This window comes from Macrotis lagotis, chromosome 8 (assembly GCF_037893015.1).
Source record: "Macrotis lagotis isolate mMagLag1 chromosome 8, bilby.v1.9.chrom.fasta, whole genome shotgun sequence".
Taxonomy (NCBI): domain Eukaryota; kingdom Metazoa; phylum Chordata; class Mammalia; order Peramelemorphia; family Peramelidae; genus Macrotis; species Macrotis lagotis.
The window spans coordinates 131,103,181-131,119,614 of record NC_133665.1 but is presented as its reverse complement, the minus strand read 5'-3'; the positions used below and the strand labels follow the sequence as shown (position 1 = coordinate 131,119,614).

General features: G+C 40.5%; 1 protein-coding gene across 4 annotated transcripts in view; it reads left to right on the top strand.

Annotated features, from left to right (window-relative positions):
• The window catches only part of FBLN2 (fibulin 2), a 220,854-nt gene that overhangs the window by 144,556 nt on the left and 59,864 nt on the right, over positions 1 to 16,434 (top strand). For all 4 annotated transcript variants that reach the window (XM_074198367.1, XM_074198369.1, XM_074198366.1 and 1 more), the window contains exon 4: positions 12,220 to 12,331. In XM_074198367.1, coding sequence (XP_074054468.1) covers positions 12,220 to 12,331 — 112 coding nt within the window. The remainder of the gene's footprint in view (positions 1 to 12,219; positions 12,332 to 16,434) is intronic.

The following is a 16,434-nucleotide window of genomic DNA, read 5'->3' as shown; positions in this document are numbered from 1 at the left end:
TTCTTCAATAACAAAAGACAAGACACAGCCATTCTTCTAAGTAATATATACCCATCTTGAGTCCAGTCGTGGGTTTCATCTCACCAAGTCAGATAAGTAGGACCAACTTTGTCTCCTCATATTAGACTCTTCATTTCCTCATTTGTGGTTTTACTATGGTGTCTTGAATTTTTGTCTCCTGTGAATTTCTTATCTTACAATTCTCCTTCTTTCTTTGCGATTACTCTTGAGTCTACTTAGGGAATTTATCTGTACATATGTGTTTATATCCATATAGTCTTCTTTCTCCCCCATACTTTTTAGTTGAAAGCATTGGATGTTGAAGTACTAGATGTGCTCTATTCACCCGACAACAAGTGTTCCTTTCCTGAATTGCACCATGTATGATGCTAAGAACTGTGATAGGACATAGAGAAGAATTAAACATGCTATCTGTCCTTGAGGTATTTTAGGAAGGAAACACAGCACAGTGAAAAGAACACTGACTTTGGAGTTTGAAGACATGAATTTAAATCCCATCTCTGATATTTATTACTTGTACAATTTTTCAAGTACTTAATAAATAATTGTTGAATTAAATAAAATTGAACTTTAGCAGAGATGTCCTGGGTGTGCCAGACAGGAGGAAGCTCTTTGCCTGGAATGCATCCATCAAGGCAGAGGCAGAAAAATCCCAGGGCCCAGATGGGAACTCTCCAATTTGGCTGAAATCTGGGAGTTGTGGGAAATAAGGTTTCAAAGGAAGTGGGGACTAAATTGTGGAAACTTTTAAATTACTTGGCAGGTAGGGTATTTCTAAGGCTTAGGGAAGAACCATCTACTTCCTGCTTTCATCTCTAAGTTAATATCTAACACTGTAAGTAAACCAAGAGATCTGCAACCTGGTGGGTCTTTGGGGGTAGGACATATAAGTTGTTAATGAGAAGGTAGGAGGAGGTGTCCACCCAGTTTAATTCTCATGTATTACTTCAAGAGGAGAAGCTCAGAGAAGACTGGCTAGACCCCAGGTGCCTGGAAAAGAGAAAACTGTTGGAGTCTGGCTTTAGATAGGCTTAAAAAGAACATCAGGAGGTACTCAGGAATCAATGCCCAACTTCCAAACCTGGAAAGATTCTGGAATAGCTAATTGAAAACAAACAGATGGGCAGAAAAAATCAACTAGAAGACAGTCAATATGGAGCCATACTGAGATCTGAAGTAGCAAAAATTCCAAGTCATTTGATGGATTGTAGTCTTTTAGATTGTGATTCAAAAGGTCTTCACATTGTTTCCTAGGTCTGAAATGTTTAGCATCTTTGACTATTGAATTGCTACTATAAATTCTTTAATGTTATAGATGGCCCAGACTAACAATGTTCATTCCTTCACTCCTTTCTAGACTTGATGAATTATTTTTTCCATAATGTTCCCTCTTTCCTTCACCTGGGACCTTTTCTCCCTGCCCCTTTTCAGTTCTTTTTATGAGTTATCTTCTCTACTAGAATGTTAGAAGTTAAGTTCCTTGAAGGCAGGGATTGTCTGTCTGTGTTCTTAGCTCTTAGTGCAGTATCTAACACACAGTAAGAATTGTATAAATGCTTGTGGACTTCATTTGACTTACAACTCACTGTGCAGTAGAGTTCATTGTCTAGATATGCAGCCTCCTACTTGACCATAAACGCCATGAGGGCAGGAACTGGGTCTTAGTTGAACAGTGTATGCATAGTGTAGACTCTTACATTTTTGGTGAACTTTAAATCGTTTTTCATGCCTAAGAAAGTGACTGAGGCCATATAGGCTCATGGAAAGAGCATTTGGCCAGGACTCAAAGGCCTGAAGGAAGAGGCCTCAGATGTTAGCATCTTTGTTTTTCTAGATCTAGATCTTCTGACTCCAGACTCCTGGGACAATGTGCTTTCCAGGTATGATACATCAGCAAGAATGCCAGCTCTAAGGATAGAGTATCTGGGTTCAAATCCCATCTCTAACACCTACTATCCATGTGATCTTGAGCAAGTCACTTTACAGCCTTAGTCTTCTCAGTTGTGAAATGAGTTATTTACAGTATTTTGTTTTGTTCAGTTCAATTGGAGGGCTGTTTCTCTCCTTCACACTTTTAACCATATAACCAAACCCAGACACAGTCCAACTGGCCCAACCACAGGGTCCCCCATCATCTCAAGAGATGACTAACAGGGTCCAGTAGCATGACTCCTACCCATAATGCACAGTCCACTGTGGAAGCTTTTCTCCTTCTCCCCCTCTCAACAATATGTCTTTCTCACTGGTCCCTACAATGGAATTTTGTAATCTTATTTAAACTTATTCCATGTTTATAGAAATCAGAGTCAAACTAGAAACTGGGTTTGGGAAAGAAACAAAGAATGGATGGGAGTTGGTAAGGTAAAGTCTGACTCAAGGAGTAGGAGAAATAGTTCTTGCCTACTTGCTCCTCAATGTCTCACTTCACACAAACATCACCCTCTATCCCTCTGGCATCCCATCTATCTAAGGGCCAGTGGGTTGAGGAGTACTCCCTCCCATCTACTCCCTCCCATCTTTTTCTACTGACCTTAATATTATTCATACAAAGGAATACTCAATCTAAACATAGGATTAGTGGTTTTCAATACATATAAGCTGGTATCTATTGATATTTAACATAGTAAACCTATGTTTACTATGTTTCATAGCCTGTTTGGTCTAATCCTAGGATTAGTGTTTATATATATATAAATAAACTGGTAACTATTGCTATTTAACAAAGTAAATCTATGTTTACTATGTTTCATAGCCTATGGTCTTTTAGACTTATGATTCTAGAATCAAGTATGGATTGCAACTCCAGAAGAATGCCAGAGATGTCCAATGATCTTGGAGGCAATTGAGGCAATTGATAGTGCAATAGATAGTCAGAAAGCTGAGTTCAAATTCAGCTTCAAATCCTTATAAACTGTGTGACTCTGGTTCAATCATTTAACAGTTGCCTCAGTTTCCTCAAATGTAAAAATGATGATATTCAAAACACCTATCTGTCAAGATTGTCATGAGGTATAAAAATGATATTTGTTTTTTAAAAAGTATCTGGAACATAGTAGGCATTTAATAAATATTGATTTTTCTTTCTTTTTCTTTTTACTTCCTGCTTGATCAAGCTGTTGTCTTGGTAGCATTGAGAGCTTGTGTGGGCAGAGATTCTCCTGAGCTTCCCCACCTCTAACATGTGGGGGCTGGAACTGGTGATTGTTCTGGTCCCTTTCAGCTTTGACATTCTGTGTTTTGATGAGTCAGAACTGAAGGAACCACTGGGTCTCTGACTTGGGGACTGAGGACCCTGAAATGCCAACTCCTCTGCCTAACAGCTTTTCACAGGGACAGAGGACCAAGTCCAATTTAAAGGGGAAGGCAGAGCAAAGAACAAGAACATGGTCTCTTGGCTGCCTATTAGCAATGGTGAAAGAGTCACTTCTGGGGTGGTCCAGACTACGAGAATCCCCACATGTGTCACAGAAAGACAAAAAAGGGGGACGTGATGGGATGCCAGAGCACAGCTTCTGTCCATTACCTCCTGGCTGCATTCATTTCCAAGAAAAACTTGAGATCTCTGTCATCAGCCTTCTCCAACTCTTGTACCAATAGGGATTAAATGGGGAAGGGTTAAAGAAGGAGAAAGTCAACAGAGGTTGCTGAGTTTATAATTCTCTCCCCCCCCCCTTAGAGTCTTTACAATCCTAATAAAAATCAATAAGTGACCTCAACATCCTGGGAAGAGGAGAGGAAGAAGGCCAGGTTGAACCCCTGAGATCTTGACATTCTCAAACACTGGCACTTCAAACACCTAGAGCCCATTTATTCACTAAGTCTGTTTACAGAATGCTAGACAGTTTGCTTCCCCTGCTATTCAGAAGCTATCACTCAAACATCCTGTCTGAATAGAGCCCAGGTGCAAACCTATTATGTGGTCAGACTTGAGATCTAGGCATTTCCAGGGGCTATTAATTGTTATAGTTTTTGGATTACAAGGAAAGGGTAGGGTTTAAGAATGGTTGCAGGAGTTCATTTTGTCCCACCCTTCTCTCCTAGCTGTCTCAGTGCCATTCTCACAATCCACTGGCTCTGTCACCCTGTGTTGGCACAGCTGTCTTTCAGTGGAGGTAGAAGGCTCTGGCCTTATCCTTTCCCTGGTCACTGCCTCTGTTGGGGGTGGAATGCAAGAAAGGGCTAGAAGGAAAATGATAGGATCTTATGTTTGATTCCTATGTTCTGGCTACATTTAGAGTATTGGGATCAATTTTGAACCTCACATTTTTAGGAAGAATGTTAGCAAAATTGAGGGTAATTTGGATTTTATTGTTGCAATACAGTTATTTTTTTTCAGTAGTGTTCAACTCTTTGTGACCCCATTTGGGGTTTTCTTGGCAAAGATACTGGAGCAATTTGCCATTTCCTCTTCCAGTTCAAACCCTGAGGGTCTTCCACTCCCAGATTGATTTTTTTTTTGAGTAAGTAAAAGAGGTCATTCTTTGCCTCATTTTTTCCTTACCTAGCCTTAATCACTGAATGCCATTGCCTCAGTCAAACTAAAACCTGTTAAAGACCTTAGCTTAAAAAGGCCAAGGTCTCCCACTGCAGCCAAGGCCATCTCCAGTCATTCTGATCCATGTCTGGCCACTGGACCCAGAAGGTTCCAGAAGAGAAAGTGAGAGTGGTGCCATAGCACAGCTTTCCTTTACTTAAATCCAATTCATGTACACACCATGGCATCACCACCCTGATATCATGATCTTCTGCAAGAAGGAAGGATAAATAAGAACAACAGATGAGGAAATTGAGTCAAACAGGATTAAGTGACTTGCCCAAGGTCAGTCACACAGCTAAAAATTGTCTGAGGTCAAATTTGAACTCAGATTCTTGACTTCAGGTCCAGGGGTCTAACCATTATACAACCCAGCTACCCTGTGATTTGTATAATCCATCAATATACTTTTCCACTAAAGATTTTATTTGAGTTTTACAATTTTTCCCCTAATCTTACTTCCCTCCCTCCACCCCCCACAGAAGGAAATTTGTCAGTCTTTACATTGCTCATCAATGCACTTTTTAATAAGCATCTACTATATTTTATATATTTTATTAAACATTGAGGATACAAAGAAAAATCAAAAGACAGTCTCTCCTCTCAAGGAGTTCTGGGACTCAGGGCAGTGACAACATGCAAACAAAAAAAACACACAAGATAAATCGATGATAATCAATGGATGATAGGGAGAGTCCTTCAGACCATGCCATACAAAGAGCAGATAAGGAAGGCTTGAGATCAGGCCCTCATCTCTTCTTTTATGAACTATTGCAATACAGACCCTCCCTTCCCACCCCATCCAAAACATCCTCCAAATAATTTCCAAGTGGATATGTAGATTATACTATTTTATTCTCTTGCTCAGACAGCCTTAATAACTTCCTATTACCCTGAGGATGAAATACAAGCTCATTTGGTTTTTAAAGTCCATTGCATTATCTTTCAGAGAGTTTTCATTGCCACTAACCCTCAGGCAGAATCTACTCTAACTAGCCTGCTTCTTGTTTCCTATATACAATATTCTGCCCTTGCCTCTGAGCTTCTCACAGACTGGCCCTCTGACTGAAATGACCTCTCTCCTTATCTCCACTCTTTGAAATCCACAGTTTCCTTCAAGCCTTAGATTAAATGCTATTGTCTATAGGAAGCCTCTCTTGATAACTCAGTTGTCGGTGCTCTTTTCTATGATGAAATTTTATTTTGCATATAATTTGTACTTTCATATCTGTGGACATGTTCTTTTTCTTACATCTCCCTCTCTGAGGCAAAGATTAATTCAGCTTTTGTCTTGTAATCCTCAGCATTTCAATGACTGGGTAGAGTAGGCCTTACTGAAGTGGCATGTAGTGCTAGGCTTGTTGAATCAAACTGAACTGAATTGAGAAAAGATAGGTTAAAAAGAGACATGATAGATGCCTTCAAGGATTTGAAGGGGTGCTAAGTGGAAAGAGAGCTCAGACTGGGTCTCCTTGGTCCCAGAGTAGCCCTGCTTAGCCAGACTGGGAGCATTGTGAAAAAGGAGTTTCAGAGGGGCAGACCTTGACTGAAGATAAGGGAAAATCTCTGCACCACAAAGAGCTGTCTAAAGTAGACTGGGCTACCTTGAAAGCTAGTTAAGTTCCCATCCCTGGAGGTCTTATGCAGATGACCACTAATGAGGCTCATGTGGAGGGGGGACTTCTATTGAACCACAGGCTGGGTTAAATGACCTCTCAGGTCCTTTCCACCAATATCTGGAGAATGAGTCTGTGAGTTCCCAGGGTTCCCAGCACTTCCCTATTCATTATCTCATTTTCTTTCACAAGTTTTTATCTTATTTTGCCATAAAAGGTCTCTTGATAGGGAGAAACTTTTCCATTCTTTTACCTACCACCAACAAACTTAAAAAAAAATCTCCACACAAAAATTGAAGGAATCACGTATGTCAGTTCCTTGTAAATACAGTAAAGTAAAATTTTCATCCGTTTTTCTTATCTTGGTCTTCATGGTCTTTTCCTTTAGTATTCATTCATAGTTCCTTTCCCAACTCCTTTTTACACTTAAATGTTTAGGCATTTTATCCTCACAACTCCACCTCATATATGAGGCCTAGCCTCATGTCCTCTGTACTGGTACTTACTTGCCCCTCCACAGTTAGCCACATAGTAGCAACAACACCACCACATTTTCTAAAACTTATTGCTACCTTTTGTTTTTCAATTACCTGCATTTGACAGTGTAACCCTCTTTCCCTTCTCCTTCATTGACTGAATGCCAACCACCATGATTTTCCCAAGTTGACAGATATGACTTGGAAGGTACAGAAAAGTCACATGATTGACAACTAGTTAATATCAGAAACTAGACAAGACTTAACTCTTCTGATCAGAAATGGGATATTCTAATCAGCTTAGGCATCATTCTAATCAGTTTAGGCATCCCGTTTAAGTAAAGGCCCTGATCACCGGGACCAAGCCTAGAACAGAAAACTGGATCGCCCAAGAGCTTTATGTTCGAAGGAACTAAAGAACTAAAGAAAACTTTAGAAGAATATGATGACTCGTCTCCAATTATCTGAAGGTCTGTTACTTAGAAGAGTGACTAGATCTGCTTAGCCCCAGAGGGGAGAATTAGGGGTATTTGGTAGAAATGGCAGAGCCTGATTTAGACATATTAGGAGATACTTCCCAATGTGGAATGAATTGTCTCCAGAGGTGACTCCCCCCTCACCTCTGGAGTCCTCAAGCAAAATTTGGATAAGCAAACATGTCAGGAATTTGGGAAAGAGAATTAAGTTATATTTATACTGGAGATCCTGTCCAACCTTCTCTAACTCCCAAGTCCAGTGCTTTTCCTATAGGTCCTTCTACTGATCCCTGAAATTCAGAAGCTCCTCTGGCCTTAATATTTAGGGATAGTTGATGACTGTCACCAATAGTGAGTGCTAAAGGGTTTTGAGACTTCTCCCTCAACTCTTTTTTTTCTTTTAGGTTTTTGCAAGGCAAATGGGGTTAAGTGGCTTGCCCAAGGCCACACAGCTAGGTAATTATTAAGTGTCTGAGACCGGATTTGAACCCAGGTACTCCTGACTCCAAGGCTGGTGCTTTATCCACTACGCCACCCAGCCGCCCCTCCCTCAACTCTTGTATGAAGAAAACAAACTTCTTTGGGTCCCCATCCCTCATTGACCTTCTGCTATCTGCAGAGGAGGATATATTTTTTTTCCTCAAATGTCCTTACATTTTGTGACTTTCTCATTGGAGTCTTGAAGAGGCAGGAAGGTCCTGCTAATCTCAGAGCCCCCCCTTGAAATCCCAGTTTAGCTCCTTCCTTCCATCATCAATCCCTGAGACAACCTCAGGAGAAGGCACAAGACTCTTTCTTTGGAGACCTTGACTCATCCAACCCAAATTCAGGCTACCTGACAAACATCTCTCAAGTTATCAAGACTCACAAATGATGAATACTGTCTCAGGTCAAGGTCATACCTCTGGTAAAGGGTTTCTCACCCTGCAGTATATTTTACAGCCATCTGTACTGCCCGTTACTTTCCTTGTTATTAGTCTATCAGTTCCAAGGACAGAGCCTTTGGGGGTCACTGTGAATTTTCATTGTCTCCTAAGGCAGGAAGGCTCAGCAGTGTGATGAAATCACTTTAACCTTCTTATTTCTACCCAGCTAAAATGAGCTTCTTGACATGGGAGATAAACTGCTTCAAGTGTGAACTCAGAATAACAAAACTGGCACTCACATCCTGCCCTGAGTGGGCTTAATGAAAGTTCCCCAGAGAGAGATAAGGAAGAGCATATAAATGTGTGTGCTCCAAATAGACCCAGGTGGAGTGTTATAGTGGAACTGAATGAATTCGAGAAAAAGAAAAAGGGGGAAAAATGGTGGGGGTAGCCATTCTCTGGAACTTTTGGATGATTCTGTCAAGGTAATTTTTTCCCCATCATTTTCCATGTCTGGGCTTTCATCTCAGCCAGCATTCTCTCTTTGTTTCCGGCTCCTGGGAATTTGACATTAAAAGTTTGATTCCTCTGCTGCTGAATTTTCTCCATCATGTGGGGGCACCTGTGCTTGGGGGCTGGCTGAGCACCATCATTAGCAGAGGTGGAACAGCCTTTAGTTTGAAAGGAAAGCCCTTCCATTCATTTGTTTGAAAAGGAGAAAAGAGGGGGTGTAAAAGGCATGTTGAAAGTCATGTGGAATTTACCCAATACTGAATGTGAGGAGGCGGAATGAGAAACATTTTCACTATGTACAAAAGAGAAATGATCTGAAAATTGAGCTCCTCTAAACATAGTCTAGATCTAGAACCAGAAGGAATCTCAGAAGTCAATAATTCCAATTCACTCAGAAACTGAGGTTCAGAAAAGGATCTTAGATTTAAATCTGTTCCCACTCATTTTCTAAAAAGAGGAATGGGTAAAGTGACTTGGAATCATAGAATTATAGACTTAGAACCAGAAAGAACCTCAGTTTCTATCACGTCCAATCTTCTCATTTTGCCCAGGGTCCCACAGGTACCAAATGTAAGAAACAGAATTCAAATCCAAGCTGTCTGACTATAAATCCGGGGATCTTTCTATGGAAAGCATCGTCTCTGATAGTGTTTCATCTACTTTTGTTTATGAATGCTATTATCCAAGGGGAAATTATGCCATGGTTGAGCGACCCTTAGCTTGTGCACATAAACATCAGCCTAGTTAAGATGGAGCCTTGGAAAGTCAAGGCTGCCAGGGAACCAGAGATTGACTCTCCACCTCTATGCCCCTATGCCATGCTCGCTCCACCTCCTCCACTTTGTTCACATGCCCCTTGCCCATAATCCTCTAACTTCTTCATCTCAGATTGTCAGATGACTCCAAATGCTTTTATAGTCAATTCAGGCTTCCTGAAGCTTTCTCTAATAATGTCTTCTTCTTTGGAGCCACTTAAGCTTCCTGTAATGAGAATATCATAGATGTAGAATTAGAGTAGCCTTTCAGGACCTAACACAGTGCCTAAAACATAGTAAATGCTTTAAATTGCTTGTTGATTGGTTGACAGCCCTAGTGAGGTCTAATGATGTAAGGTATGGAAGCAGTGTTGCAGTGGGTACCAGAATTTCTTCACCTATTGGTTCTTGAGAAGAAATGAGGCCCCAGATATGAAAAAATGAGAGATGATAACAGATCTGTACTGTAGGGGGAGGAAATGGAAAAGCAAAAATATTCTCACCAATAATCTAATGTCCCCTGGGCCACAATGAGTGGCTCTCTCACATTTGTAGGAATGATGCTTCCTGCCCTACAAACCCAGACTGAGCTGGGAAGAGATAAAGATCCATTCATAAAGCAGGCAGCCTTCGGCCCTCCTGCCAGGGAGGCTGACCCTGATTTTTGTTCCCCAGACTTTTAAGGGATGTTTTCATAATCCTTGTTCTGTTTGTTCCTAATGATCTTCCAGGATCACATTCCTAAATGATCGCACCAAAGTGACGTACACTGCTTAGTCCAACTTATTGCCAGAATTCCTCCCTTACAAATGGGGGAGTGACTCATTTTGTGACAATTCTGTGGATTCGGGTGGTACCCTGGCCATTGCCAGAATGCTTTCTTCTTGAACTATGCTCTCCTAACTCATGCAGAGTTAACCAACATCCTTCTTTATTCTCTGTTTCTTTCTTTTTCTTTCTCTGACTCTCTTTTGTGCCTGTTTCTGTCTCTGTGTCTTGCTTTAGCTTCCCACTTTCTTTTTCCATTTATTATCATGTCTATTCATAAGACTATCCTAGGGAATTCCAGCTAAGTGAGTACCTTGGAAAAATGGGAATTAATCTGAGACCACTTTTTTGTTTCTACTCTGGTCACTGAAAATCTTTCTAGCCCATTTTAAGTCCATGTGCTTACTTAGTGATTAGAATCTCCTGAACATAATTTACTGATGAAGACTCTGATAGAATGTAAGCTCTTTGTGCTATTTTTGTTTGATTTCATATCTCCAGGATCCAAAATGGTTCCTGGCAAAAGCTATAAATGATCTTACTGATTAATTGATTGTGCAAGATGGTATAGGTGGAGAACACTTATGAATGAGAACTAATTATGTGCAGCAAGAAGATGATCTGCTGGTTAAAGAAGATGGGGGAGGGAGGATAATGGTGGGAAATGTCACATGAAATATACACAGATAACTGTGAAACCTTGATCAGAGACTCTCACACAGCATGGAAGACTCAGGTACCCTTTGGGGGACAATTCCCATCTCTGGTTCATAGCTTCTACCCAGAAGATCTAGAACATTTGATATATGACTATGGTGTTTAGAAGGCTTTCATGATTCATCCTTACAAGTACAAAACCCACAGACTCAAAGAAGAAAAATTTTAGTGATGGAAAATAGATCAGAATTCAAAAGAGTTCATTGAAAACATAAGATTCCTTCAATGATCAGTTCTTTGTTCATAAATCGGCAGAACCTGGAGCCATTTTCCATCCTGCAAATGGTTCTTGCTGAAATTCCACGCAACTTCCAGCAGGTAGCAGAAGTACCACTCTCCCAACTTTACAACATGACTCCCCAGTTAGATAACTATTTGTGGAAGAAGAGGTGAGGGAAAAAGTTCTGCCAGGGGGTCCTGTGAACCTATTATAGTCAATACCCCAGAGCATCCTTATCATGGCATAAGACAATGTTCTGCCTGTTCCAGCAGCCAATGACAGTGGTAAGAGGACTGGACCAATTTGTGTTCTGGCCTATCTTACAATGGTTTGTGTTGACTTCTGAGCTCATAGAAGTTTGCCCAAAGGTCATCAATTAACATCCCTTCTCAATTCTGGGCATGTCTTTATCATCAATGCTAGAATCAGATGTAGTGACTCTAAACTTTCATAGTTAATTGGCATAGTGGATAGAGCCCCTGGCCTGGAGTCAAGGAAGACATCATCCTGGGTTCAAATTTGACTTCAGATACATACTAGTGATGGGACCATAGGCAAGTTGCTTAATCCTGTTTGCTTCAGTTCTCTCATCTATAAAAATAAGCTGGAGAAGGAAATGGCAAACCACTCCAGTATCTTTGCCAAGATGATGTCAGATGGGATCATAACCAGTCAGACATAATTGAAAAATGACTGAATTCATACACATTGCCATGGTCACTTGCCCTAATGAATATTCCTCATGATCAAATTAACAAAGTATTCATAATTTCTTTCTGTGTCTATTCATGTCTCATGAGTAGTAAAAAGCATGTATAACCCTATGAACTGATACACTGGAGTGGATGGAGGTGGTCCCCACAACAGATATCATTATAATGATATAATATAGATTAAGTTAAATGCATGAGATGAATATAAGATACTGTGAAGGCAGTGTTACCTCCAGCTGGCTTCACGGAGGAAGTGGCATTTGAGTTGTAGCAAAGGATTATGATATGTGCTAGTATCCCATTACTGACTTAGAAATGGACAATTCCTAGGAAGGAATTCCAGAAAATAGGATCTCTTTCTTCTTTGTATCTTTTTCAACCTACAAGTTTACTTCAGTACTAAAGATCTCTTGGTTTGCAAAAGGTCTTTCCAGACATCAGAAGATGTCCTTATTTGCCCTTTTTTATGGGTTCTGTCTCTGTGGCTATGGCCAAAGAAAATGAAGAGAAGTTTCTAAGCCAACCTTCCTTCTCTTTTCTTCAGGTTCTACCAAAGATCTAATAGAGACGTGTTGTGCTGCTGGTCAGCAGTGGGCCATTGACAATGCTGAATGTACAGAGATACCTGTGAGTGGGGCTGATGGTGACGTCTGCAGGTAAGGCAGAGGCCCCTTTCCTATTGGTACCTCACCTTTAGCCACAGCTTTTCAGTTTGATTTTAGTAAGTTCTGGGAATTCCAGGAATGGGACAAAGAATTAAAAAGGACATTTAATGACATTTTAGTAGTAGGAGAGGCAGCATAGTGCTATGAAAAACTTCTGGATGACAACTAGGTAGCTCAGTGGATAGAACACTAAGCATAAAGTCAGAAAGATCTGAATCCAAATCCAATCTGTGGGCCTCTATAAAAATCATTTTAAGCAGTTTACCTTGGTTTCCTCAACTGTAAAGTGAACATAAAAACAAAAAGATAGTGTAACTAGTAAAGGGAATGGAAGAGAAGAAGGAAGCAAAGAAGCAAAGAAGGATTTATCAAATACTTTCAATAGACTCTATGCTAAGTGCTTTCCAAATATTATCTTGTTGTAAGAATCAATAGTGAGATAAATTGAGTATCATTCTTACTATGTCCTATTGTGTAGGAAATAAAGGCAGCATTCACCCAGGATCATGGTCACCTGGTCACAAGGCTTGAGTGGCAACATCTCCTTTCACATCAGTTATGCCAGAGGCTGCCTCCAAGCACTGTCCTCAAAAATATCACTCCCTACCTCAGTGGGATAAAATTGCCCTTTTCAAAAAAAAGCAGAAATTGGTAGTAGTGATGCATGTTGTTGCTGAAGCTGCTGCTATGGATATGTTGTTTTTTGGTCTCCTTAGCAACTGGAAAATCAGAGTGCTCCATTCCTCTAGAGAATGGAATCCAGAGAGGGGTGGAGAGGGGTGGTCAACGGGAGCTGGGTGTGGAATCCATTGCTTCAGCTCTGAGGCTTCCACATTCAGTCCTTCACCAGGTCCTGACACTTGTTCTTGCTCCACATCTCATAGATTCATCAGCCCCTCTCCATCCTGAGGACTCACACATTCCTTCCTAAGGCCTTTTATCTATAGCTCGCTCTTTCTATGCCTGTGGATGTCCAGACTCTTAACATCTTATAGCTAGACTACATCCATGCTCTTCCACATAGATTCATGAGCCCAGCTCTCTCCTGTTCCCAACACACCATCATTTAAATCTCATTCCTCAAGTATCATTCTTACTAAGTCATTATTGGCTCATAAACTCACTGGCTCTGGTTCCCCATTGCCCTATTTAAAAAAAAAAAACCTAGACCTGTGATTTCAGCAGTGTAATGAACTCCTAGCCATACTGACAACTTCTCTGAACCCTAGAGAGTTGCCTGGGGCACTTAAGAGAGTTTCTATTGTATTTTGAATAAAATTTTTATTTTTTAGTTTACGTTTAAAGAGAAAGGGCAGGACCAAGCCAGTGGGTCATAATACATTTGCTGGATGTCCCATTTGGTATCCTCTTGTCTTCATCTTTTACCAAGAGGGAAAAAGTAAGGAAATTGTGATCAACTGCATTAAGAAACTTCTTTCTGGGGGAGATCATTCCATTCTAACCTCAGGTACTTCTACATTTGGGTTCCCTGACATTTTTATCTTGCACTGTCTTTTTTTAAATTGAATCCCAGACTCCTCTCCAGGCAAGCCCAGCATTTGTAACTGTCTCATACTCTCTTCCATCTTTGTTCTGGGTCTATTTTTCACCAGTTTCTGTTCCTTCCTTCAAACTCCTTCCTCCATGAAATCTTCCCTAATTGACTCCTGCTTCCAGTGCTGCCATGGCTCCCTGACTTCTTGATGCCTCCGTACATAGTTTGTTTAGTCTTAACTTTGGTGTGGACTTGTTTTTTGACATTTCAACATTGTACTTTAGCAATTATGTGTAAAGCAAGGTTCTATATTTGAAACTGGGAATACAAAGAGAAAAAAAGAAATAGTCCCAGCAACTTTGAACCCTGCTCTCTATCCTCTCTGAGAACTTCAACCCCTTGACCCTCAATTATTTCCCAGGCCACCATCCCTACCCTGATGACTTCCTTCCCTTTCCTGGCTGGACCATATGGGGAATCAGCTCAACCCTGTCTTCATCTCTCATTACCTTGGTCTCCTTATGCTATATTATCACATATCCTTCCCTGCCAATGGAATAATTACTGTCATTTACTGTCTTCAATAGCTCCTAACCTGTTGCTAAATGAAACTGGAGAAAAATCATGAACCCATTATTGGGTCCAATACAAATTTATGTTCCACAATCTCACAAGGGCTCTTACTTTGGCAATGGAAGCCTTCTGGATAACCCCAACTGATTCACTATAGTAATCACCACATTTTTTCCACATTTTTTTTATTCTTCATCAAACTTCCCATGAAGTTTGGGCTCCTCCCAGCCCAAGAACTTTGAGAACCTAACATCATATTTCACTGATAAAATTAAGACTACTCTCTGAGAGTTCCCTCTTCTTCCTCCTTACCTCTCATCACCTAAATATCTTCTGCCACTCTCTCCTCCTTTACCCTACCTCACATAAATTGGTGACCTTACTCCTTGTCAAGACCACCCATTTCATCTCTTCTTCAGCAGATTGCCCACATGATCATCCTCACTCTCTCACTAATGTCCATTTCATTGACTACTGGCTGCTTCCCTACTATCAACAAGCTCTCCCATGTTTCTCCTATCCTCAAAAAAAGCCTCTCTTGATCCATCTATCCCTGCTAATTATCATTCAGTGTCTATTCCCCTTTTGTGGCTAAATTTCTTCAGAAAACAATCTATTATTCATGACTCCACTTCCTTTCCTCTCACTCTCTTCTTAAATTTTCTTTAGTCTGACTGACTTCATTATTCAATTGAAACTACTCCCTCCAAAGTTACTAAGGATCTCTTAATTGACAAATCTAATGGCTTTTACTCAATATCTATCCTCTTTCCCCACTTTTAGGCAATCAGGATTAAGTGACACAGCTGTTAAATATCTGAGGCAGTATTTGAATGGTATTTGAAATCCTATTGACTCCAAAGTTGGTGTTCTGTCCAGAGTCACCTACCTGCTCCAGTCTCCATCCTTCTTGACCTCTCTAAATGTTTTGACATTACTGATCAACTTCTTTTACTGGATACCCTCTTCTCTCTGGATTTTTGTGGCATTACTCTCTCCTATTCTGTTCTTATCTGTTGAACAATTCCTTCTCAGGCTCCTTTTGCTGAATCTTGATCCAATTTTTGCCCACTAACCATGGGTATCCACCAAGGTTCTGTTCTGGGCACTCTCTCCTCCCTACATATTATTTTCATTAAATATCTCATCAGCTCTTGTGGATTAATTATCATCTCTATGCTAAAGACTGATTTGTTTCCTTACTTCCAGCTTCATCTCTTGAAGATTTTGAGATCTTGAGATCTTGAACTGGATGTCCCATAGGCACCTTAAACTCAACATGTCTGAAATTTAACTAATTATCTTTCTCTCCACCCTCCACCCTCCCACTCAGTCTTGCCTTCTTCTCAATTTTTCAAGTTCTGTCAAAGACTCCACCATCATTCCAGTTACAAAGCCGCAACCTAGGTATCATCTTGAACTCTTCCCATTTCCAATTAATTTTCTAGTCTCATCAATTCTTCTTTTGTAGCATCTCTCATATATGCCCCTTTCTTTATTCTGACATTATCACCACCCTGGTATAGGTCTTCATCATCTCATACCTTTAGGCTGCAAGTTGGTATCCTTGCTTCAAGTTTTGCCCAATCTGTCCTCTGCTCATGTTAGACTGATCTTAAATCACAAATCTGACCAGGTTACTTCATAGCTCAATAAACCCTCCACCACCTCTTAAGATCCAATCCACTTCTCAGAAAAGTTTCATTCCCTTGTAACAAGATCATGATGTGATGAAGTGTAGGTTGACTATGGGATAGAGTAGGTGGCCATGTCTGTGAACCTGAAAATCCTGAGTTGATTTGATATTGATGGATTTATCATTCCTTCACATTGAGAAGATCTGTTGAAAATCTATTATTTTATTAGTGTAGGCACTTAGCACATGAACTCATTTTGCTTTATTCCCCATATACCAGATCTCCTGAACTGCTATGGTCAAATTACTTGGTAACCTACTTTTTGGTCTTCAGCCTTGTAACTAAGAAAGTCTTTGAGTGACGAACACATAGCATGGCATAGGCCTATC